This window comes from Patella vulgata, chromosome 9 (assembly GCF_932274485.2).
Source record: "Patella vulgata chromosome 9, xgPatVulg1.2, whole genome shotgun sequence".
Classification (NCBI taxonomy): domain Eukaryota; kingdom Metazoa; phylum Mollusca; class Gastropoda; family Patellidae; genus Patella; species Patella vulgata.
Window position 1 is genome coordinate 44523898 of NC_065887.2, and position 26785 is coordinate 44550682.

General features: G+C 37.7%; 1 protein-coding gene across 2 annotated transcripts; it reads left to right on the forward strand.

Moving 5' to 3' along the window:
• The first annotated feature begins 5320 nt into the window (after positions 1–5320).
• LOC126832528 (uncharacterized) lies at positions 5321–14906 on the forward strand. Of its 2 annotated transcripts, none has more exons than XM_050563343.2 (2): positions 5321–6726; positions 12395–14906. In XM_050563343.2, the coding sequence occupies exon 2, from the start codon at positions 12413–12415 to the stop codon at positions 14450–14452; it is 2040 nt and encodes a 679-aa protein (XP_050419300.2). In that variant the 5' UTR covers positions 5321–6726; positions 12395–12412; the 3' UTR covers positions 14453–14906. The 2 variants fall into 2 exon arrangements, with proteins under 2 accessions (XP_050419300.2, XP_055959142.1); XM_056103167.1 differs by lacking the exon at positions 5321–6726 and adding an exon at positions 6907–6951.
• Positions 14907–26785: the final 11879 nt, after the last annotated feature.

The following is a 26785-nucleotide window of genomic DNA, read 5'->3' on the forward strand; positions in this document are numbered from 1 at the left end:
AATAAAAAATAGATGAAAGGAAAATATATATTTTTTTTTTTTTCATCTTACTGACTTACTCGACTTCCTTGTTTTGATAGCAGCGGGTCGGCGACAAGGTAGTTCGACGAATAGGTCGGCGATCGTCGCCTTTTTGTTACGCTGGCTTAAGGCGACCTTACGTTACATCTTGAAACACTCTAACTGGACATTTTCAGCCATCACAAAGATGTGTCTTTTTTTCAGCAATCACGGCTTCTAGTAGGGACTACAATAATATATAACATCTATATTCCATTACCAGGCGAACTATTGAAGACAGATATACGCCACACAATGTGGTACGGGGGAAATTTTGTATAGTATAGTCACCTAACATGAAGACGTTCTTGGGCTCACTATAACATGGGGGTGGGTGGCAGAATGGTTACGCGTGCACGTTGTTTCGATTTTCAGCTTGTACGTGACAATGAGAAGGGTAGCCAATCTCGTGGGTTTTCTCCGGGTCCTCCGGTATCCTCAAATTGCTAAAGACCCCTACCCGTAAGCGAATTATTGAAATAAAATTGAATTAATGTTATTCCTGAAATTACCTAGTCTGTGTCGAGTGGACGTTAAACCCCACTTCGCTCTCTCCTAGGACGGCAGTGATAATTGCAAATTTCTAGATATCATCTTCTTTTTTATATTTTAAGGATAGATTGGATTTATTGCCTAATGGTTTAGATATTTCTTCAGATAAAGATTTGAACAATTTTCCACTCATTTCGTTACTAGATTCAGAAGCATCATTTGTTAGGAATCAGTTGTTCCGAGCATGTCTTTAACTTCCTGGGGATTTAGCTTCATGATACATAATGCCGTCTTCATTAGCCCAGGTTAGGATCAGAACAGTAGGACGTTAAACCCCATTTTATTTCATTTCACATAATGAATTTTCATTGCGCCTAATGTGCTGCCGTGCAAGTGTAAGGGGAGATAATGTACTATTATGTCTGGTGTTGTGTCTTTTTCATAAATGAATTGATAAGTTGCCACCCGTTTTGATTACGAAAGCTTTCCTCATCTTTACATTTGTCATCAATTTGTTCAAAATATTCGCGTTTACATTTTCTGATAAAATTAAAAAAATTGTTTCTAATCGTTCTGAAATTCTAGCAGGCTATGTCTGAGTTTTCCTTCACTGCTTTATGTTTACTCCATGCATTGGTGTCCCTGTCTGATAGTAACTAATGTGTTTGGATCAGCATTTAGTGGGAAAACACATTGCTCAAACTGTGCAGGAATCGACATCTAGAGAATCCTTTTGAAACATTCGATTATTACTGGGAATGGACCCCGAAAGTTTACGCAAAGGCGCCAGAATGTCACTTTGACCAGCATAAGGTTCAGAGGAACTTTATGGTGATGACAGGTTTCGCATTTAGCATAATAATCGCTACTTCTTTAGTCCATTCTAGGCCAATAATATTTTTGAATAAGAGCAGCTCGTGTAGCCTCTCTGTCTTTACGACAATCGTCTGCCAAGGAATCGTGATGAAAGTGCAGTGCTTGTGTACGGAAGATTCTTGATAAACTAATTGAGGTTTCGTCGGGTTTTGGCCTCCTCCGTTACGGCTGATCGAAATGATAAAGGGGGTTAAGATCATATTGTTCAGCCTTAAATACCAAACTGGTTTTTAGATATCGATATGAAACCAGGACATTCCCGTTGCTTGGCAGCTATGTCAATTTTTGGAAGGTTGGTATTCGGCATAGAAAGGATGAACGTGGTTTGTCTTTGTGGGTGATACATAGTTCAAAACTATTGTTTATGTGTTTTGTGGTAACCGCCGAACGTTGAACTTGGGGGAATTTGAACATACTCTGATGAGAGAGAGAGAGAGAGAGAGAGAGAGAGAGATTAACGTCCACTCGACAAAAACATGGTCATTTCGGGACTAACATATTGTTTAATTCTTGTTTATTTCAATAATTCGCTTGCGCGTAGGGGTCTTTAGCAGTGGGAGGAAACCAGAGGACCCGGAGAAAACACACGAGGTTGGACAGGCGACCCTACTCCTTGTTACGTACAACCGGGAATTCGAAACCATGCCAGTTGACTCAATGACAGACCTTATGATATTGCGCGCACGTGCTAACCATTCAGCCACCCCCCCTCAATTTGAAAGATAAACATTGACATTTCTGATGACCGCAATCCTTGTCCATTGCCTATCTGGCCAAGAATAAATCGCATGATATAGCCAGAAGCATCGTCTAGATAGAGAAGTATAGGGACTGAAATTAAGTTACATTTGATTTCTTCAAATGCAGATTGACATTCATCAGACCAGTGACATTTACGGTGCAAATTACACAAACCCGAAAAAGAACCAATGATTTTGGAATGGGAATGGTTTTAAGATAATGTCTGCGGCAGAATCTTTGTTCAGGACATCGCGCGAAAATTCTAGATGTTGGTCGAAATTCTCAGAAAATATAATGTTATCGTCTAAATGGACCAAGATAAGAGCTCGTGTCAATTCATTTCTTGCAGAATGCCAGAGATTATCACCTGGAAACTCACAGAAGCGTTCTTTAGTCCAAATGACAACTACGGATACTCACAAAAGCGTTCTTTATACCAAATGTTATTTCTTATGAAGTTGTGTTTTGACTGCTCGCCCATATCCGTGACTACCATATCACTCTTGGTTGGAAGTGGCCGTTAAACTCTATGACCGACCGACCGGCCCATCTTTTATCTGCCAAAATCCACTAACACAATCGGGAAGAATGTCTGTGATGTTATTTAGGTTTCTGATAGTCTACTGCAGATCAGTAATCACCATTAGCTTTTTAAACCATAACACCGATGATCTTCAAGAAGAATACAGTTTTCGAATAAGTCCTGATTCTAGGTATTGTATGGATAACAGCAGGAAAATCAAATCAATGCTATCGCAAAAAGCTTATACCCACATCGAATGTCACGTGATCTAATTTATTTCCGTCAAATATCAGTTGGCGAAGGAAATTATATAAATTCTATTGGATAAAAATATGGGGTAGAAAATCGTTAGTAGGAAGTCTGAAGTATAAAGTCGAAATTCAAAAGAAAATCGATCAATGAATGTATAATTCTGACGATTCAAAGTTTAAAAGGTGCAGTTTCTTTTTCCGTTTGCGTGTATATGATTCCTACACGAAAATAAAATATCCTTTTTTAGATACAAGTTTCCCCTTTTACTTTGGTTTTCTAGATCGCATTTTGAACCTGATACTTTGGTGTATTTTATTTATCAAATAATTAATGTACTTTAAACTTGGTTGAAAGATCTGCCGTAAATAATTGAATATAAACACTTTTCTACTATATGAGATCAGTGGGTATTAAAATATGAATAGTATGGATTTTTTGTAAACATCCAATAAGCTATTGGGTGCCATCATTTCCATGAAATATGTGTTTAACTCCAAACAGTCCCCAAACCATTTCTTGCCAGCATTATGAACCACAAATACGCCTGCTAATATTAAGTCACTTACAAACATAATAATATTCCTTCAAAATATCAACATGATTTGTAACAAAAAATCTTGACGACCAATGTCACCAGTTTACTTCCTGTGGTATCAGATTCAAAGTTATAATATTTTAATTCGGAGTAAAAAATGGAAAAATAAACGAAACCGATTTACGTAGTAGGCCTTATTGCAATAAGGACACAGATCACCAAATATTCCTACGCCGTCACCCACGAAACAAGGGCCAAAGCTATTTTTAGTCTTCCTCTCCCTTTTCCTTTTTCCCCCTTTTGCGTGGCGATTTTTGTTGACTTTTTGGTGTAGAATTGAGGAAAAGGGTTTGAAAATACATTTTCTGCCAGGTTTTGGTGAATATTCATAATTTTGATGCGGAAGGATACAAGAGTTGAGAGGTTGGTTACGTTGAAATGTAGGGCCTGAAATTGCATGTTTACTTGTCTCTACTTCCAGCTTGTGTATCTCAAGTTTTTCATGAAGAACCTCATACGTGCTTTTGGGAAAGTGGTTGCCACATGTTGCTCCATCTGTGGTAGAAAGCGTTCTACCCAACGAAAATTTGGGAAAAAGTTAGAGCCGGTCTAAGATACGAGAATTAACATTGGAGTCAATGGGGAAATCTTTAGTGATCTGTGTCCTGTCTGTGTGTGATAAGGCTGTCACTGATATGCCTTAGTTTTGAAAATATGAAGATTAAATTCTCAGAAAATATGAATAAAATAGTTTGGCTACAGAAAAACTAAAAAAAGTTAATGAAAAAAAAAAAAAAAATAAAAGTTTTGAAGAAAAATTGTAATTTTACTGCAAATTTCTCAATTTTCAATTTTTATTGAATTTTTAACAGTAAGTAAAATATTCTAATGCCCAATGTTGGCTTATTCAGTCTCAGAAAGCACAGATAAAGTGAACAGTATTGAAATTTCACCAAATTTTGTCTAAAAATCAGGAATATTCACAAAAAATCTTGAGATTCCCCCCATTTGGATGTAGAAATTAATATTTTCATGACTACTAAAATGAGTCAAAATGTCTAAAAATGTCCACATTTTCTTTGCTAATATAACTTAGATGGGATCTACATGTTTGTCAGGTTTAGAAATAGCTCCAGCTTTCCTACAGAAAATTTAAAATTGGTAACACTGAGTTAATAATGTACAGCAGATGGGTTTGTACAAAATGTTCAAAACAGGGGTTGGCTCAATTTTGCCACTATTTTACCCAGAATAAGCATTTTTTTCTCCTTTGAAACATTAAATTCTTGCATTTCCTTCATGTAGGAAGCAATATCCCAGCCTTTCTAGACATTTTTTACTCCATCATTCTGTTTAGAGAGGCAATAAATGCCCCACCCCACCCTTTTCTATTAATGTGTTTTGAGGGATTTAAATGCACCTGTATTGACATGAAAATGATCTTAATTGGAATTTGTGGTTGAATTACAGCTAAGAATGTTATTTTTCACCCAAAAATATTTTTTTTGTGCATTTCAAGGATTTCTAACCCTTATTTGTTCAGAGTCAAACGTAGAACCCTGAGGCATTTCAGGCCAATGAGACCAGACCCAGATATAAAACTGGTGTAGATGTGTAAATGTCAGTTTAATGTTCAATATTTTCTTATCAAAATCCAGCATTTGTGGTGTTTGCTGCATTTATGTTGCCTATAAAACAATAAAATGTTAATTTTTCTCCTTTTCAGGCCTCTTTTTATGTTGTCAAGTCCGTCATGACTACTTTTTTGACTTCATTTTTTCAGGAAATTAATGTAAAGTTCCAGACATCTTGCTTCAGCACAAGGATTGCAATACAAATTTGTATCATGCCTCTGAGGTTTGAGATGTTGGAAACATTGAAATATTCCCAAATTTGTGAAAAGTGTGTATTCTGTGACCCTTCTGTTAGAGAGGGGTGATCATAGACCAAATATGGCATTTTTTTCATTCATCAAGGCCTATTTTTAACCATAATTCATATTTATTGCACCTATTTTAGTTTATATGTGCATATGTTAGCCAGGGATGGTAAAACATAGCTGTTAGACAGATTCCTTTGGTAATGTAAGTTCTGCAACCATAGATTAGATTAATTCAATCAGTGGCATGTTCAGGGGGTAGGCATACATGTTTCAGTATAGATCTCTAATATTACAATCATTGCAACTGGTTTGCATTTTTTCTGTTTGCATATTGTCCACAGATTCTAAAAATATATTTCTTGTCCGTCCGGATATTTAAAAAAGTGGAAAATTATTGGTATTTTGAGAGATGCTACATGTAAATTTTGTACATTTTTCATCACATGGCAGTAAAAAATTATATTTTTGAAAAAAATTCCAAATTATGAGTGTTTTCTATGTAGTTTCTTTGTAACTTGTCTAATTTTTTCACAGAACTCAGATACTGCCTTTAATAAGAAAGATTTTTAAATTTTAGCACAAAAGGCCTATGGACCTGAGATGCACCAGTGTACATAAAGCAGCATGTGTACTTAAAGGGCCATCATTTTTACAGTTATTCTTTGATTTTGATTTTCTTTCACCGGCATGTTGCCAGAACACATGGGAAGGAAATAAAAAAGGCCTTTTGGTGATACCTGAAGTTTCACCCCTATATAGGACACAGATCACCAAATATTCCTACGCCGTCACCCACGAAACAAGGGCCAAAGCTATTTTTAGTCTTCCTCTCCCTTTTCCTTTTTCCCCCTTTTGCGTGGCGATTTTTGTTGACTTTTTGGTGTAGAATTGAGGAAAAGGGTTTGAAAATACATTTTCTGCCAGGTTTTGGTGAATATTCATAATTTTGATGCGGAAGGATACAAGAGTTGAGAGGTTGGTTACGTTGAAATGTAGGGCCTGAAATTGCATGTTTACTTGTCTCTACTTCCAGCTTGTGTATCTCAAGTTTTTCATGAAGAACCTCATACGTGCTTTTGGGCAAGTGGTTGCCACATGTTGCTCCATCTGTGGTAGAAAGCGTTCTACCCAACGAAAATTTGGGAAAAAGTTAGAGCCGGTCTAAGATACGAGAATTAACATTGGAGTCAATGGGGAAATCTTTAGTGATCTGTGTCCATAAGATTAGGCCCCCTACTTCCTGTTAAACACAATACTTCTACTTTCGGGTATTATTTCCAGGAAAACAACGTACTTTCACTTTCTGTTTATTATTCAGCTTACACAGTTGTTACAAATGGGGAGGATAAACACATCGTAATTAAGGTAAGGATCATGTTATTTGGCTCTCTGGTCGTTCATAGTGATAACCAGAGGCATTTTACGAGAATCCCATTAAATCACGATACGTCAAAATTTGCCTTATCGGCTTCACGTAACAGCTGTATTTGCCACGACAATTTGCCAAATCGATTATGCAAATCTTCCAACTTACCCACCTGCCGGATTGACGATTCGATTTCCAAGATGGCGCCCCCCTCAAGACCCGACGTTAGTTCATTTTATTTTGACTTTCACGTTAAAATATACATATTATGGACATTCCTAATACGAATACGGAACTTTTGGGTACAATCAACTGATACAACTTCTCTTGTTTATTTTGGGGCAGTGTCTTCAAAAACAGAATACCGTAGGCCTACAGAAAATTGAATTTGTCAGGGTATAATGAAATGATTTATAGGGCTCCACTGTCTGAATGTAATATGGCGTATGAATGTAATGGTGGCTGATAGTGGCCATGTTAAATCTCGCCCTTTTCATAACGCCACAACACGACTTCACGACAGTATTGACGCAATAATACGACACCTTTATTCTGTCGTATCATCGTGTTATTTTTATCGTCGACTTATTGTCCTAGTCTCTTTCTACAAGTCACAAAAATACAGCTGTACTCATTACATCATATATAGGCCTAAGTAGCAGATTTGATAAATATAAAAGAGATAGTAGGAAAACGTTGATTAATTATTTGTTTTCTCAAAATAATGAAACATTTTGTGCCCACAAGTGAATTATATTTGGTATTATATTTAAAAAATCTAGAATTACAATAGCAGGACCAAAGTGAGTTAGCTAAGTTAATTCCTTGAAGAAAAAGTGGTGTCAGGAGGTATCGAACAAGTAAGCATTCATTGCCATGTGTACGACACCCACCAATATTTATAGATGACTGGGGCGATAGTTTAAAAGTGATTTCAGAAGACAGGGTGGGATGGGGATTGTAGAAAAACCAAATCGGGCCACATTCTTTAAAATCACAGCATTATCCTTGTGCAGCACTCATCCCAATAGTTGCAGGAGTTTTTTTGAATGAGGTGGAGAAAACGATTCGCAGCCTGTCATTGAGTCAACTGGCGTGGTTTCGAATCCCCGGTTGTACGTGACAAGGAGTAGGGTCGCCTGTCCAACCTCGTGGGTTTTCTCCGGGTCCTCCGGTTTCCTCCCACTGCTAAAGACCCCTACGCGCAAACGATTTATTGAAATAAAATTAAACCATATGTTAGTCCCGAAATGGCCTAATTTGAGTCGAGTGAACGTTAAACCCCATTTCTCTCTCTCCCCCCACCCCCATTTGACATCATCTAAAATGGGATTGATGCCTAGATGAGTAAAAATAGGCCCAGTAATATCTTCAACTATGAACACTCTCTAAAACCCTCATACAACACCCCCCCCCCCCCACGTCACCCCAATAGATGCAGGAGTTTTTTTTATGAGGTGGAGAAAACGATTCGCAGCGGTTATTGACCTTATCGCATATAGGCTTGCATCCGTTTGACATCACTAATGGGACTGAGGCCTAGTTGAGTAAAAATAGGCCCAGTAACATCTTCAACTATGAACACACTCTAAAAGTTTACAACTGCATATGCGCCATAGTCTTAATCTACAAGACCCTTTCTACAACTATTCGCTAAAACACTTATCAAACGTGAAAACAATATAATTTCAAAATTAAAAAAGGTTTAGAAAATATATTTTCATAGATCTGTTTTTTTAAGGTGTTATCTGTCAACCCTCTGGTATAACTACAGACTACGGAACTAGATGTTCAAATTTGGCATAATCATTACTTTCAAAGAAAGGATGACATGAAATGAAATGAAATGGGGTTTAACGTCCTACTGTTCTCTCCTAAGCTGGGCTAAAGACGACGGGCATACTCCATACAGTGTGCTATGAGGGAATTTTGCCCGAGCAGCGGCGCTACGGCCCGCTCTTATATCGGAATCCAACTGCCAAGGGACCTTTTACGTGCATGCCAATGTGTACACGGGACCTCGGTGTTTCGTCCCATCCGAACGACTAAACAGCTGTCATTGTCAGGCCCTCCGTCCTGCATCACTGACAAGATGGAACCACGCCGGTAAATCTTGATGAATTTTGTCGGCTAATGCAGGGATCGAACCAATCTGTGAAAAAAGTCTTCTAATATCTCTGTAAAAGATTACTGTTTTCAACACATGCAATCACATCACGCGGTGTCAATCATTGGACCAATGGCGCGTGCATTGTTTATATAAGACGTGACTGCTTCGGGTAGAATGATGCCTTTTACTCATTTTAATACCCATTTACGCTACATAGGAAATATTTTTTACCTACAAATACTTCAAATGTCTTTATTTATTTTTCTAATACATAAAAAAAAATGTTTTAGAATTAAATTTGTCGGAGGAATAAAGTTAATATTGGGGACTCATTAAGTCGCATCGATGTCATCCTTATCAGCGACTGTAGCAGCCTAGCGAATATTCACTTCTGATCAGTGTGGGATCGAACACCCGACCTCCAGGCTAGCGAGCCAGCGTCTTGCCCACGTAGCCACGCGATCCCCTGAAAGGATGATACTCTCGGGTGTAAATACATGACCGAACCACTACTGTAAGACGGGCATATGCCATACTATGAGCGAAATTTTGCCAGGACAGCGCACTATGGCCTACCATTATATCGAATTCCAACTACCAAGGGATATTTTACGTGCCAGGCCCTCTGTCCAGCACAACTGACAAGACCACGTCGGAAAATCTGGATGAACTTTCTCGTCCAATGAAGGGATCGAACACCCAGCTTTCGGGTTACCGAACCAACGTCTTACCTGCCTAGCCACTGTGAATCCCCCGCAAAATATCAAGCACCTAAAACAATGGATCGAGGCCTACATGATTACACACTATGAAAGCCTCATACGCCCCCCCCTCCCCCACGTCTCTTATTTTGTTTTACAAATAATTTCAGACACAATAAAATGGTATCAATGATGTTTGATACGACTGGAAAATAACATGTATAACATTGATTAAACAACATAGGTAGTAATGAGAAATATTACATATTGAATCCGTATTAGTGATAACGTACATTTACTCAATATGTTCTTTCCAATAGATCATCATTTAACTTGAAACAAGGGAAACAGTCGATTGAAGAAAACAGATTTTTTTTTTTTAAAAAAAAAACAGGTTTCAATGTGACAGTAGTGCTTCGGTCATGCATTTACCTCCGAGAGTGCCATCCTTTATTTGAAAGTAATGATTGTGCCAAATTTGAACAAATTCCATCTAGATTCGCGGCCTGTAGGTAGTGTTGACAGATCAAATGTAAAAAAAAAAACAAAAAAAAACAAACCCCCAGACCTATAAAAATATATTTTCTTAAAGTCTTTTAATTTTGAAATTATATTGTTTTCACATGTGCTAAGTGTTTTAGCGAATATTTATAGAAGGGTCTTGTAGATAAAGACTATAGCGCATGTGCAGTTTTAAACTTCCGAGACGACAAGTCGATGATACGACAGTTTAGTGTTTTGTCGTACCGTCGTATCATCGACTTGTCGTGGTGATAAGTCGATGATACGACAGCACGACAAAATAAGGTCGATGATACGACAAAATCAGACGATCTTACGACAGTTTGCTTCGATCGGCTGCTTCCCTTGTTTTCAAGTTAAATGAAGGAACATTTTGAGTAAATATTTTGATACGGATTCAAAATGTAATATTTACTACCCTATGATGTTTAATCAATTTTAGACACATTAATTTCCAGTCGTATCAAACATCATTGATAGGGACCTACCATTTTATTGATTCCGAAATTATTTGTTAAACAAAATAAGAGGGGGGGGGGTGCGTAGGGGACTTTCGGAGTCTGTTCATAGCTGAAGGCAATACTGGGCCTATTTTTAATCATCTAGGCCCCGATCCCATTAGTGATGCCAAACGGATGGATATGCGATAAGGTCAATAACAGCTGCAAATCGCTTTCTTTACCTCATAAAAAACCTCCCCTGAACTTATTGGGATGGCGTGGAACACCAATGCGGTGATTTTATGTGGTCTGATTTGAGGTTTTATATAATCCCCTTCCCACTCTAATAAAATAAATTGGAAATCTTCTGAAATCGCTTCTAAACTATCGCTTCAGTAATCTATAAGTATTGGTGGGTGTCGTACACGAGGCACGGCATGCTTGTTCGATACCTACCGACACCACTTCTTATTCAAGGAATTAACATAGCTGACTCACTTTTGTCCTGCTATTATAATTCTAGATTTTTTGAATATAATACCAAATATAATTCAATTTGGGCGCAAAATGTTTCATTTTTTTAGAAAACGAATAATTAATCAACGTTTTCCTATTATCTCTTTTGACGAGTCTTATTTATATGTATCTAATCTGATGTAAAGAGTACAGCTGTATTTTTGTGACTTGTAGAAAGAGACTATGCCAATAAGTCGACATCTCGACTTTACGATAAAAATAACACGATGATACGACAGAATAAAGTGTCGTATGATTGCGTCAATACTGTCGTGATGTCGTGTTGTCGCGTTATGAAAAGGGCGAGATTTAACATGGCCACTATAATTATATAATACTAGTTGGTTTTCTAGATTATCGTGACTTGTAGACAAAAATAAGTTGCTTTGCTATCTAAAATCGGATAAAAAATACTTCGTATATGCACAACATTTGGAGCTATTGAACTTTCGTACCTCTACCAGTCCCCGTAGATGTTAAAGGGAACTAGCCATAACCTCAGCCGAATCGATCAATAACTTTTCATTTTACTGATCTTTTATCTTGTGTCGATCCGATAGAGGCCGTGTTGTTTGTTAACTATTTAGACTCGAATATCAAGACACTAAGATGGATTTTGACACACTGTGCTTCTATTCCTGCCTAACGCTGCAGTTCATAACATTAATAATTTTCGTATATTTTAATTTTTGCGCTAAGACACCATTTTTTTTATAAACTACTTTTTGGCAGTTGGATTGGCCTTTACATGTGAATATCGCCGTGACCTTGACCTTGAATTCAAATTTCCCATCGAGCTCGGTGCCTTTGCCCTCATGTGTGCTATGCCCCATTTTTTTGTTTTGCTGTAGGCTATTATTGAGGTTAATGTCCAGGGTGAAAACAGAGACGATGCCTTTCAGAAAAGATAATTTGTTTTTTGGATATTTGACTTTGACTTACGATCTTCACCCCGAAATAATTTTAAAAGGCTATATCATCGACCTTTACCGAGGCTATTGACCTTTGAACCACCCTGCGGCCTATTACATCCAAGATTGATGTCACACCCCAAAGGTGTACATTATTTGAATCATTACTGGCTCAAGGAATCTGATTAAAACACAGATCCTATTTCGTTTCGTTTTTTATAGTTCAAAATTTCGTTTTACTTGTCTTTACTACACTAGGATCTGGAAGACTTGTTATATAACCCGCATTCTGTGGGTTTCCTATTAGAAACGTCAACGCTGATTGGTTAATCAAATGTCTGACGTCATAGGTCAAAAGCCGCTCGTATGACGCCTGACGCGACCTTCCACTACAACTGGTCAGATCTTCATGTAGTAGAGGCCATAGATCAGTATTTTAATGAGATTGGGTTAAATTTTTCTTTCAGGTCCTTAAAGGAAGTAAAATGGGTCTTGATGAATTTATTGAACAGCTGACATTTATCCCAAGTTTCTTCACACTGGACACGTCCAGCCTTCAAACTAGTAAACTACAAACTATGAAAGTTAAAATGGATGAACAGGAACAAAATAAATTCACTGAAACGGTAAACAATAATCTGGCATCATTTCTGAGTTTTCTTTACAAAGACTTTGGTGCCTGTGAAACTAAAAACTTGTGCGTTTTAGAGAAGAATCCGCGGAACATCCAAGGAAATGTCATGAAGGCTGTCCTCTATTGTCAAATGGACAGGCCTTCCGCGGCACAAAATGAATTTACAAAACTGAAAGAATTAAGCGAAGACGATTATTTGATGACCGAGGCTAAAGCGGAAAATGCTTATGCGTACTCGAGAATGGGTCCAGAATATTATAAGAAAGCCACAGAATTATTTGACGACGTTATTCAAAAATATCCAGAACAATATGCCTGGAAATATCGCATGGCACTAACTATACGTAGACGCCAACATCCAGGCGTTTTGGGCTTATTACCGGCAAGTGACCCCGTAGAAAACTTCCACAAAGCTAAACAGATTTTTGAAGATATAATCGAGAATGGTGATGATAAGGTTTTAAAAGCCTTGTCTTTTATTGGTCTAGCCTATTTACATTATGGATATTGTGCTGAGAAAATTACTTTGAGCGACATGGAACTTAAAACAGAAGAAGCTGTTGAAGCAAAGGCAATTGGATATTTAAACAAGGCTGAACAACTCGCTGGTGATGATCAAAAGGTGTTGACAGAAACTGGTCGCTTAAGGAGAAAATTAAAACAGTTACAACCTGCAAGGGAGGTATTGGAAAAGGCGATGGAAATACAACCAACCACTATATGTTGTCACCATCTTGCTTTAACAATCAGAGATATTGATGGGTATACTCCATTAGTGGTCGACTACTTGACACAAGCCGTAGAATTAAGTGAAGGACTCAACCAACCCGCGATGGAGGAATTAGGTATCGCTCATATGAAGTCCGGTGAGCCTGATTACGACAAAGCTCTCCAATATTTCAGGAAACTAGCTGACGAAAATGACTATTATTGGCAAAGACAGGGCAACGAAAGATCATCCAATTGTTATAAATTACTGGCGAGAGGCCAGGGCAATTCCCCACAAAAAGAAAAATGGTACCAGGAATGCAATCGCTGCAGAAGAGAATGCATTGTTAGTGCTGTTAAGCTTCATCTTAGAAATGGCAAAGCCTCGGAGATAGAAAAGGTTTCTGTGAAGGATTTGTTCTGTGATTCTATTGAGTACACTGATGACCGTAGTTCGACCTTAGATCAGGTTAAACGACTCCTGAAATTTTATAAACGGTCTCTCGGATTTATGAGTAGTATCAACCAGGCTTACAGGGGAAGGGATATTAATGACGCTTTCAAAAAATTGCTATACAATTTTTTAGACTTAAAGAGCTATTATGACTGTTTGGATTTAGCGACTATACTGGTGGTAACAGATATACCAGATATAGAGAAGGTAGCCGTAGAGGTGATGATGGACATTGTTGAACAAACGGCTGATCAGATAGACAAAACAGACCTAGTAAAAACCTGCTTCGAACGAGCGATGCTGATTTCTTACAATGTTAACGATGTCGATTCACATGTCCGCGTTATCTATGACATCACAACTTGTAAGGTAGAGGCCGATTTGATTAAGGAGTTGCTGGTAGAAGTAGGGTTAAAGGTAACGAAGAATCAAGAGGATATTATTCAGTTCAAAGACAAAACGCAGGCCCTGTTGACGGCCATGTCGTTTCACAATATCGTGGTATTGTGTATTTTTAAAAATAATAACACGAATTTAGTGGAAGATTACCCGATTAACACCCTTCCTCAAGATCAACCGGTTATTATTCCATTGGTTGTCAACAGTAGTCAAGTATCCCCGGTCTTATGTGATATCCCGTCTTTCAAATTCCAGGGCCGTAACCATTCGAAGAGAACCTGGTTGAAAGAATTTGGGAACAGGGTATTTAAAACTGGTGCTAAAATATAACGGGCCAAAAGTATATTGCGTTTAAATTATGTTCAAATTTGATTCTTAATTTAAAGTGTACCAAAATATGTTGTAATAGTTAATACGCTCAATATTTGATTTATTAATATATTGTAGTCACCTTGTAATTACCCTAGAGCTTACAATTATTGGTGGATTTATATAGATAGGTCATCTAGTCTGAGGCAGTGCCTCCCTTCTTTTTTTTCTCTTTTTGGTAAAATATTTATTCAATTTAAAAGTCTTGTAGCAATTGTATAAAGAGTATTATTAGTAACAGTTTAACATTTGTTGCATATTATTATTATTTTAATTCATTTTATTAAATATACTACAATAATAACCATGTATATCTACAAAACTGTTTTTATAACATTGGTCCCTTAAAGCAGGGATAGTACAATATAAAAAAAATTATATTTTCATAAAACTTCGTCATTTCTCCAGTGAAATAAACCGGGTTCTATAAATAGTGTTTTTCGGAAAGTCAAATTTCTGGTGTTGTACTCACGGCCTCGAATAGTATGAAATCGCGTTTGTGGCAGTGCGGAAATCTTTTCGGGCATGTTATTTCTGCCCGCTCCCTCCTAACTCTCATTGGGCCAGTACAGCTATGATGGGACCTGGCGTAGGAAAATCTTTAGATGGAAGTTACATCCCATATTTATATCAAATTCATAGGAAACCAGCGGCTGCCAGGCAGGATACGCCCACATTTTCGAGAGATGGATAGAAAACAAGCTAAAACGAAAGTGATTTTTCCTACAATCAAGGGCCATAATTCGGAAATTACAATTCGATATGCGCAAATATCGAAAGGAACCAAGATCTATGGGTTATAAACTTACATTTCAAGTTTCAACAAAATCGGATAAAAATTGTCACCTCTATAGGGTCCACAACCTTGATATACCATACCATATTTTTACGCAATTTGAGAACGAGGGCAGCCATTTTGTCTGTCAGTTTTGGACCGATTTTCACGAAATTCGAACTCAGCCGTCCTTGGGGTGTAACGGTGATATGATAATACGGTTTTTTAAATCGGATAAAAATTATGACCTCTATAGGGTCCACAAGCTAAAAACGCGATTTTTCTTATAATCAGGGGTCATAATTCAGGAAGGTACGGTCCGATATGCGCGAATATCGAAAGGAACCGAGATCTTTGCGTTATAAACTTACATTTCAAGTTTCAACAAAATCGGATAAAAATTGTGACCTCTATAGGGTGCACAACCTTGATATACCATATTTTTACGCTATTTGAGAACGAACGGTGGCCATTTTGTCTGTCAGTTTGGGGCCGATTTTCACGAAATTCGAACTCAGCCGTCCTTATGGTTTAATGGTGATATAATAAAACGGTTTTTTTCAATCGGATAAAAATTATGACCTCTATAGGGTCCACAAGCTAAAAACGCGATTTTTCGTAGAGTAAGGGGCCATAATTCATGAAGTTACGGTCCGATATGCGCGAATATCGAAAGGAACCGGGATCTTTGGGTTATGAACTTACATTTCAAGTTTCAATAAAATCGGATAAAAATTGTGACCTCTATAGGCTCCACAACCTTGATATACCATATTTTTTTACGTTATTTGAGAACGAAGGGCGGCCATTTTGTCTGTTAGTTTTGGACCGATTTTCACGAAATTCGAACTCAGCCGTCCTTAGGGTGTAACGGTGATATATTAACACGGTTTTTAAATCGGATAACAATTATGACCTCTATAGGGTCCACAAGCCAAAAAACGCGATTTTTCGTACAGTAAGGGGCCATAATTCATGAAGTTACGGTCCGATATGCGCGAATATCGAAAGGAACCGAGGTTTGGGTTATAAACTTACATTTCAAGTTTCAACAAACTCGGATAAAAATTGTGACCTCTATAGGCTCCACAACCTTGATATTCCTATATTTTACGCTATTTGAGAACGAAGGGTGGCCATTTTGTCTGTTAGTTTTGGACCGATTTTCACGAAATTCGAACTCAGCCGTCCTTAGGGTGTAACGGTGATATATTAACACGGTTTTTAAATCGGATAACAATTATGACCTCTATAGGGTCCACAAGCCAAAAAACGCGATTTTTCGTACAATCAGGGGCCATAATTCAGGAAGTTACGGTCCGATATGCGCGAATATCGAAAAGAACCGAGATCTTTGGGTTATAAACTTACATTTCAAGTTTCAACAAAATCGGATAAAAATTGTGACCTCTATAGGGTCCACAATCTTGATATACCATTTTTTTACGCTATTTGAGAACGAAGGGCGGCCATTTTGTCTGTCAGTTTTGGGCCGAATTTCACGAAATTCGAACTCAGCCGTCCTTAGGGTGTAACGGTGATATAATAATACGGTTTTTCAAATCGGATAAAAATTATGACCTTTATAGGGTCCACAAGCTAAAAACGTGATTTTTCGTACAATCAGGGGCAATAATTCAGGAAGTTACGTTCCGATATGCACGAATATCGAAAGGCACCCGATTAGATTTTATTACATACTTCGAGAAGGTATTTGTTGAGTAATAAAACCTTCTAGTAATGATAAACCTATATTTCAAGTTTCGTTGGAATCGGATAAAAATTGTGACCTGTAGACTGTTCACAAACAATTGTGGACGGACGGACCGACGGACGGACGGACGGACAGGGGCGACGACAATATACGTCCACATTAAAATGTGGGCGTATAAAAATCACAAGTATTGATTAAATATAAAACATAGAAAATTAATATTGACTATCAATATTGGTATTGTGAATTTTTATCCTACAAGTTGGCCATTTTACAAGCTCAATAACTATAGACTTACCATAAGCTGATGTCACAAACCGTATCTCTTGAATTATTTACAAACGAAATATTTAAGGGAGTTTGCCCTCCACCTTCCAGAGGTGGCATGGAGGGTTCCCTGTCGTTCGTGTATCACACCCCTTCACTACCCGATTCAACTGAAGTTAACCGTTTCAAGAGGAGTTAGGTTCGTGACGTTAGCTGCTTCAAGAGGACATATACAATTAATTTGTAATATATGTTATTAATATGCCTTCTTGAAGCGGCTAACTTTAACAAATTTTAATGTCTGTAACTATTATTTTATTTGTTAAAAAAAGAAGTCTATTTTAAACATGCATTATGCAAGTGGTAAATCCGCCATGTTATCTGTCCGATTTTCATTGGATTTGAATCCAGTCTGCTGTTGAACGTCCGTGGATGACTAAACGCAAAAATGGATAATCGAGACTTTTTAACTATCGTGACAGCGCTAACAATGACAATGATTTTAAAATAAGATTTTCTCGACTGACATGATCTATAGTTTTTAACTATTATAATTTGAACTGCCAGCTCTTTATCTAATCTTCCATCATCCATCTTTAATTAATAGAACATAAATCATAAAATCACAGAGCGGAGACAACGTTGGCGCTTTAAGTAGGGTGACATGTGTGGCATTTTTCAGTGAAATGAATGTAGATGCATACAATAAAAGTAACTTTTCAGCCAAACCTAGCCCCCCACCCCCAATAATTTGTCCGCAAGAACTCTTTTCTCCGGGTTAATGCACACAAGTAATTATGCCGTTAGATACAAAGAAGTCTGATTTTAGTATAGAAGTGACACTTCTAGAACGTAGACTAGCAACAAAACTCTATTATGCTCTATACTGAACCTTGGGTTGAGGGAGAGAGTTTAACGTCCACTCGACACAAACTAGGTCATTTCGGTACTAACATATGGTTTAATTTCATTTCAATAATTCGCTTCCGTGTAGAGGTCTTTAGCAGTGGGGGGAAACCGGAGGACCAGGAGAAAACCCACGAGGTTGGACAGACGACCCTGCTCCTTGTCACGTACAACCGGAGAATCGAAACCACACCAGTTGACTCAATGACAGACTTTATGGTACAGCGCGCACGTGCTAACCATTCAGCCACCCATCCCACCTCTGGATTGAGAGACCTCCAGTTGCGAGCAAAGGCGTACGGGCTCGATAAATGTTAGTAGGCACAACCTGAAATGCCCCCACCCCCCCGAATTAATTTCGGGTTACAGTTGGTGGTGCCAGTAGTCTGCGGCAGGCGAGGGGACAGAGCTTACCGTGTAGCCCCAACCCCACTCCCCTTAAAATAATTTGGAACATTTGACGGTCGCAGACATGTTTTCCTTGCGGGAATGGTGGTAGTGGGATATTGGATTAAGACAGTTGTATTAGCATCTTCTATTTCTATGTAACACCTGACTGGTTTGCGCAAATAAAATTAATCGTCAGATCGTTTATGCCCCTATATTTAATAATAAAACATATATAAGAGTAACGTCCTTGTTGAATAAGTATGCCAATAATAATATACAATATAAAGAAGACGATGAGTGAAAATATATACGTCAGAAAAATCTATACATAGAAAGGTGCCGTGATGCACAGGCTTACGAGCTAGATGACATTCGGTCCGTGAATACGGATACTTCAATGTGGTTCAATATAGCCTACCTTAGGTGACTTACCTAAATCCCAAACAACCAAACAATCGTCGAGGGAAAGGGTGTGACAAAGTGATTTATATTTCTCACCAAATTGAACAGTATCATTTAGGTACATAGAACTTAATGAACTCTGCTAGTTTTAACAATATATGATTTTTGAATTTCACCTCTATATAAACTTCTGTTAAGCACGAGCTTATTAAACATGTAATTGATTCAGTATGTTCTTTACAAACTACGTATGGTCTTTACACACGCTCCGCTTTACTTCAAAGGAATATGCATTGGTCAGTAGTCATGCCGTGACGAGATAAAAGAGACAATTGCATGTATGACCATGTGTGCAAGGGTATATATTGAGGAGTTCACTGACAGTTAGGAGAGAGGAGCCGGGAGGAGAAGAAAGGGTCGGACGAGTGTATGGACTCACCCGAGTTCAGCCGCTGCCTTGGCAGAGGGGCAGAATGGTAGATCCAATATGGTTAGATGTATTCCTGTCGTATTAATAGTTCCAGTATAGTCTAGTTTTTGTAGTGTTGATGTATTTATGTAGATGTGTGATACACTGTTCCCGTTGTAAATAAATGCTGTATTTACTAAACTGGTCTACTGTTATCACTAACGATAGTGTTACAGATCTTACAAGGGGGCCTCGCGCTCCCCGAGAAAAAGTTGAAATTTTAACCGCAACAAATGTGTTTTCCTGCTAACTGAACAGTCAATCCTTATTTCAACCCCATCTCACTTCCGCTGTATCTATGACAGATTAGGTAAGTATCCCCCCCCCACCAAAAAAAACCCCCGACGAAATAGAGTTCTGAGAAAAACTCTATCCTTGTGTCCCTTATCTATCAAATAATAATTAGCCCAGTTCGGAGCAGAACAGTAGGACGTTAAACCTCAACTCAATTCATTTCATTTCATACTTGTTAAGTTTCATCAGAATGGGACAATTGTACCCCTCTGGAGGGCCTAAAAATGCATACATATTTCACATCTTGCGTGAACGCAGGGGCTATAGCTCTACAATGTGAGGTCTGCTGCTTACCAAAGTCGAACTCCTCCAAGAACTTTTGATCACATAGGTTAAGTTTCATCTCATGAATCGGACAAAAATTGTAGCCTCGGGAAGGTCCACACATTTTGCGTAAAAGGCAGGCGGCCAATACGCACCAAAATTAAACTCATCCAAGAGTTATAGTTATACTCGTTTTAAGTTCATCTAAATCGGATAAAACTTCTGACCTCTTCTGGTCCACGACGTTGGTATTCCATGCTTTAATACTATTTGCGTAAAGGAGAGTGGTCATTTGACTGAAAGTTTCGGTCCGATTTTCAGGAAATTCGGACTCAACCATAATTATATAGTGTAACGGTGATACATTTGAACGGTTCTGAAAATAACATAAAAATGGTGGACTCTAGAGGGTTTACAAGCTAAAGACGGGATATTTCGTAAATTAGGGGACATGATCCAGAAAGCTACTGTCCAGGACAATACACAGGCCTTTAGGATATATCCAAATTTGATGAAATTTCGAACCTCTGGTCCACAACCTGGGTATTACATGCTTTTAAGGGTAGCAGCCATTTTGTCGGGCAGTTTTGGTCCGATTTTCACGAAATTGGAACTCAGCCGTAATTAATGGTGCGGCGGTGGTGTATTTGAACGGTTTTGACAATCGAATAGAAACTGTGAGATCTAGAGGGTCCCCAAGCTAAACATGTCGAGGTCTTTCGGTTATAAACATACATTGTTAGTTTCATTAAAATCGCATAAAAATTGTGACATCTAGAGTGTCCACAACCTTGAAATTATTAGGCATATATTTGTCAAGTTCAGCATCGCAGGAAACCACAATCGAATGTTCTTGCATGGTAAGGGATTTGGAACAGAAATAAAATTCCACTTCATTGCTGAGTAATTTCATTAGCCAGAAAGCGTCTCTAGGTCCCCAGCAGCTTCCGGGATCTAGGCGGCCCCTGGACCCTCGCCTAAAGTCCTAGGATTTTAGCCCCTCCCTCCCCCAAGAATTGCTTCCGCCGGCCCTGACTGTCAATACCCCTTTAATTCGTACACCCGTGTGTTATCGTGTAAACGAACATTTCAATTTTATCGCTTTCTTGCCAAATCTCTCTATTGGATCTGATCTATGTAGTACAGTAGTCGAGTCTTAGAATTTGGAGTTGCTTTCCTGTTTCCATGTGGTGTGAGATTTCCGTGTCCTTGTGTCCGTATCTGCCATTTTTTTAAATCTTGAAAATGACCCTACATGAAAACGAGCTGGACATTTCCACATTCAGTTGTGGACTATTAGTGTACAATTTAACAAAGATTAAACACTGTACGTGAAGAGTGTGAATAAATATTGGTTAAAATGTATTACAAAATATTTTAATGTAAAACTTAGTAAATACAAATGTCCAATGTTTAATTGTCAGTGTATCTTTATGCTTCCACAAAAATGTGCATTCATTAGGCCTATAAAAATAGCTGAAAACAAAAGGAGTTTTAAGGAAATTTTGATGCAGTATTTAGTATTTGCCATATAGACTTGAAATATTTCATCCAGATGAGGTTTATGATGGTACTCTATACAAAAAGTCTGAAAGTAGTCCCTTGAAAAAAATGTTTGATTATTTGGACTAGTTGTGTTAAAACAAAGCTATTTTTCAACATTTGAAGTCTTGATGGTTGTTGTGTACTTCAGGCATCTGTCTGAGACTTTGTGATTTCCCATGTTGTGTTGTTTATCCTGTAGCTGCCCAGTGCTTCATTTTTTCCAAAGTCATTATTGTTGATTTTCAACCATTTTTTATTGTTCAGTATGATCTCAAGCAGCTTTAGATACCAAAATACAGGCACTGAATGATATTTTGAGGACCCCCCATTTCAGGTGTTGTGATAATTTACCTTGCCCTTAAAACCCCACTTCGGGTTCGTTAGTTTAGAGTATAGATATAGAGTATTGTAGTTAAGGTAGCATGTTTACTCTTGGTTTCAAACAGTTATAAACTCTGTAGCTGAGATTTAATTCTACGCTGTAGTAATGGTGTTAGTTAATGTGTTAATGATGTTTGTATTTTGTTTTGTAAAACTTATATTAATATATTTGCAGGGTTTTTATTGCGTGTCTGGTTTTTACGATAATAAAGTATTGAACTCATTCTGGATTGTTTCTTATAACAACCCCAGCCCCTCTGCAACATCTTTTTGGTTGACCCATGACTCAGAAAGGTGTGTATGTGTTACTATTAGTTTTAAATATATATTACGTTGTGTAAATGGTTTTAGTTTAAAGTGTCGGCCATGTTAGTTTCTAAGAAATTTATAATTTAAAGTGTAACACTATCTTAGTGATAACAGAGACCAGTTTGGTACATATAGGATTTATTTACATCGGAACAGAATATAAAACAGCTACATAAATCAAACAGAAAATTAATTACACCAGGAATATAAACGATAACACCAACAAGGTACATTAATATAGTATATGACTATATTTCAACCATATCGTCCTTCTGCCTTGGCAGCGGCTGAACTCGGATGAGCCCATTCGCTGCTCTCTTCTCATCCCCACTCACCTGTCTATCAGCAAAATCCTGGTTATTTAGCGTCTGACAGTAAGGGGAAATGGATAAGAGTCATAATCATATATGGAATTTGTCTATTTGTCACATTATGGTATGATTAACTGAGCCATGCGTATTTCCATTGAAGTCATGCCGAGGTTGTACACAGATCATATGTAGCTTGCAAATGACATATGGGATTAATTACATATTTATTAGAAGGCAGCCATTTCGTGACTAACAGAAGTAGATATCATACCGGGTGACACAAAAAAAGCGTTCATCACCTAAACTTGGTCGACGAAGAGGGGTCGTCAGGGACCTCCAGTGGTTCCAGCAGGATGGTGCCACCCCCCCACACCTCAAACGAATCATTGGCATGGCTACAGCAGCGTTTCCCTGACCGACTAATCAGCCGCAGGTGTGACCCGGAGTGGTCGCCGCATTCAACTTAAGGACAGGGTGTATGGCAACAGACCCCAGGCTATCCCTGATCTGAAGAGAGCAATCACAGCAGCAATAAAAGCGATCCCAAGGGAAGAATGTGGGAGGGTCATCGAGAACTTTGCCCGCCGGATCCAAATGTGCTTGCAGCACCGGGGAGCTCATTTAGAGCACATTTTTTGAGCGCCAGTTAAACAAAGAGTTTTTGTGGTACAGACTTGAAACTTTGGAGATGTCTGCTACATAGACTGAACCTAATGTAGCTGAATTTTTGTGTTAATCTAAATAACATTTTGGAAGTTATTCGATTTTTATTGATGAACGTTTTTTTGTGTGTCACCCTGTATATTATCAAAAACCAGCTGGGGGTTAATAAGTTCTATGCATCATAATTTAGTTCTATGTATGCACCTAAATGATCGTTCAATTTGATGAATGTTATAGAACACTTTGTCACAAAAGTCAAGTAAAAGGAGCTAAATCGCAAGTATTTGGGACCTAGAAATTGACACAAATGGGTTGCAACACATATAATAATGTAATCTGAATGTATATAGACTGATTTACATTTTATCTTTTCCGTTTTTACTCTAATTACAAATCCGTTAGTCTTAGTCAAATGGGAATCTCAAGCGTCTGGTTATTCCAGTCTATTGCGCATGCTCTCCAGATAAAGTATGATTGCGTCACCATTTGAAATGGCTTGTCCCTTGTTACAAATGGTGCAGAAATGCATTATGGTACACGAATCGTGTACCAATGGTAAAATGTTTATTTTGTCTTAAATATTGGATATCAGAAGCCCATCTTTTTCTGGTAACATCACAACATCAATGTTGATGTAAATTGACAAATAATTCGTGTTTTCAGTGTGGAAGACTTTGGATGATATTGAGTTAGAGACTTAGCTACTTTAATATGTAATATAGTATTTTATTGATGCAAATTATTTTATATGTTTGATTAATTATACATGTTATTTATATTACTGGAGATTGCTGATTCTTTCAATCAATTTTTTGTTGATACTATTGATCATATCAGAACAATGTTGTGTGAGTCATCAGTAAGTGAAATCACAAAAGATATGGCTAGTGAATTTGTAGGTGATAAACTGCCTAACATCAAATTGTTTTCAGTGGATGAAGTATCAAATATTATTTGTGCTTCTAAACCAACAACTTGTTTATCTGATCCTGTTCCTACCTCGATTGTGATCAAATACTTAGACGTCCTTTTGCCTGTCATCACTTCAATCCTCAACCCGAGTCTTCAATCTGGGCAATTTCCAGATTTATATAAATCAGCAATTGTTAAACTTTTGCTTAAGAAGCCCACACTTTTCTCTGAAGTATTTAAAAACTATCGGCCTGTATCAAACTTACCCTTCCTATCAAAAATCTTAGAGAAAGCTGTTAACAGCCGACTAAAAGAACACCTTATTGGAAATGCTCTTTTCGATAAATTTCAGTCAGCATATAGAAAGAACCATTCTACTGAAACGGCTGTATTAAAGGTAGTGAATGACATCCGATGTGAGGTAGATAATGGTAACTGTTGTTCTTTGGTAATGTTAGACTTATCCGCAGCCTTTGACACCATCGATCTAAATGTGCTCCTGCGGAAGCTGGAATGTGAATTCGGTATCACTGAAAGTGTCCTAACATGGTTCAAATCATATCTACAATTTTGAACCCAGTCTGTTCAGATCTCAACCACGCTATCTGATTCGGTCACCCTATTAAATGGAGTGCCCCAGGGTTCCGTGCTTGGTCCTGTGCTGTTTGCATTGTACACTGTCAGCGTTGGAAATATTTTGCAAAAGTTAAATTTTCTTTATCATTGTTACGCGGATGACACTCAAATCATTGACAGCTTTCAGTCCTCAAAATACAAAGACTCCTTCAAAAATATTGAATTCTTCACGAAAAATATAAAATCCTGGATGACGAAGAATATGCTAAAGCTTAATGATGACAAAACAGAAGACATGTTAATCGGTACCAAAAAACAGTTGTCCAACATAAATGAAACTGTTATCACAATAGCTGACTCAAAAATCTCTCTTGTTGATAATATCAAAGATCTTGGTGTCTATTTGGATGCGGAACTTGACATGGAAAAACAGGTTAATCATCTTTGTAAGACCTGCTACTTCCATCTGCGATCCATTCGCGAAATTCGTAATCTAATCTCAAAAGATGCCGCCCATACACTGGTTCGTTGCTTAGTATTATCAATAATTGATTACTGCAATAGTCTTCTCTCGGGTATCAATCAAAAACTTATTAATAAATTACAGCTAGTACAAAACACTGCAGCTAGAATTATTTTTCAGTCCACCAGAAATCAGCACATAACACCACTCCTGAAAGATCTTCATTGGCTTCCAGTCAAAAGCAGGATTAATTTTAAACTTCTTTGTATAGCTTTTAGATGCCTTAATGGAACAGCACCTATTTATCTAAGTAGCCTGCTAACAAACTACAAACCACAAAGAACTCTCAGATCGCAGAGAGAATATCTTTTAAATGTGCCTACTTATAAACTTAAATCATTTGGACACAGAGCTCTCTCGTACAAAGTACCAACCCTATGGAACTCCCTTCCTTTAAGAATTAAGAATTCCAAGAGCTTGGAATCCTTCAAGTCACAATTAAAGACATATCTATTTACTCTATCATACTAACTTCTTCAATTACATGTATATGTGAAGAGCTGACAATTGCGCCATGAGGATACACGAATGGAATGTGCGCATTATAAATACACACTATTATTATTATTATTATTATATTAAAATTGTACAATTATGTGTTGCTTTGAGCTCTTCGGTGTAGAAAAGTAGGTGGTAGTATATATAATTCCAACAGTATAACCGTAAAAAATGAAATGAAATGGTTTTTAACGTCCTACTGTTCTGCTCCGACTGGGCTAATGAAGACCGGCATACGCCATGCAGTATGCTATTAGTGTTTTTTGCCAGGGCAGCGGCGCTAAGGCCTACCCTTCTATCGAGGGTTCTTTTATGTGTACTCTGAACCTTGGCTTTTCGTCCCATCGGAAGAAGCCAATACTCTTTGAACCATCATGGCTCCCCCTAAAAGATGTAAGGATACCAAAGCTATGCAAATTCTCCATGTTAAAATTGTCTTAGAATGCTCATAACTTTTTCATTTTTGATACGCCCACCCATAGTGGTTGATCCGTAGTTTGGTCTGTGTACACGATACAGGCTACATTTTTTAATGGAACTTTTTCAAATTTGGTATGATGCATTAGGGTCATGTTGGTTTTCATGAGAGGGTGAATCATATTGGTTTTCAGTGCTCCATGACATTTGGTGCTGGAGTTACCTCCCCTTTAAACTACATCTTACCAATACACTTTTGATCAGATTTTCTTCGAAATTGGTATGAAGGATTTTGGTCATGAGAGGAAGACCCTATCATTTTTCAGCACTCCCCAGCCTGATTTTCATTCTCACAGCCTAATACATGCTAATATGTACTCAGAATGATTATTTGAAATTTGATTAAGAAAACAAAAACAACCACCGCTAAATAAACTCCTGGCTTGGATTCAATAGGATTTAAAACTGGCCTATCAATTTGGTCAATGCAAATAAAATGGTGATTTTGTATTTTCAATTTGTCATATCTTTGTAAATAATGAAAGGAATCTAACATTTTTGGACTTATTGATATTCAACGTTCTGGCACCTTTTGTACCAGAGCTATGCCCCCTGATCCCAAACAAGATAACGGCCTCAGTGTTTGACTGATTCTTTTCAAATTTGTTGTGAATGATT

What these genes read in the sequence shown, in the direction of transcription:
- LOC126832528 (XM_056103167.1), top strand. Translation starts at nt 6,928, where the DNA reads ATGGCGCCCCCCTCAAGACCCGAC. An exon ending in CGCCCCCCTCAAGACCCGAC is followed by an intron (nt 6,952 to 12,394) that starts GTTAGTTCATTT and finishes TTTTTCTTTCAG; the next exon opens with GTCCTTAAAGGAAGTAAAAT.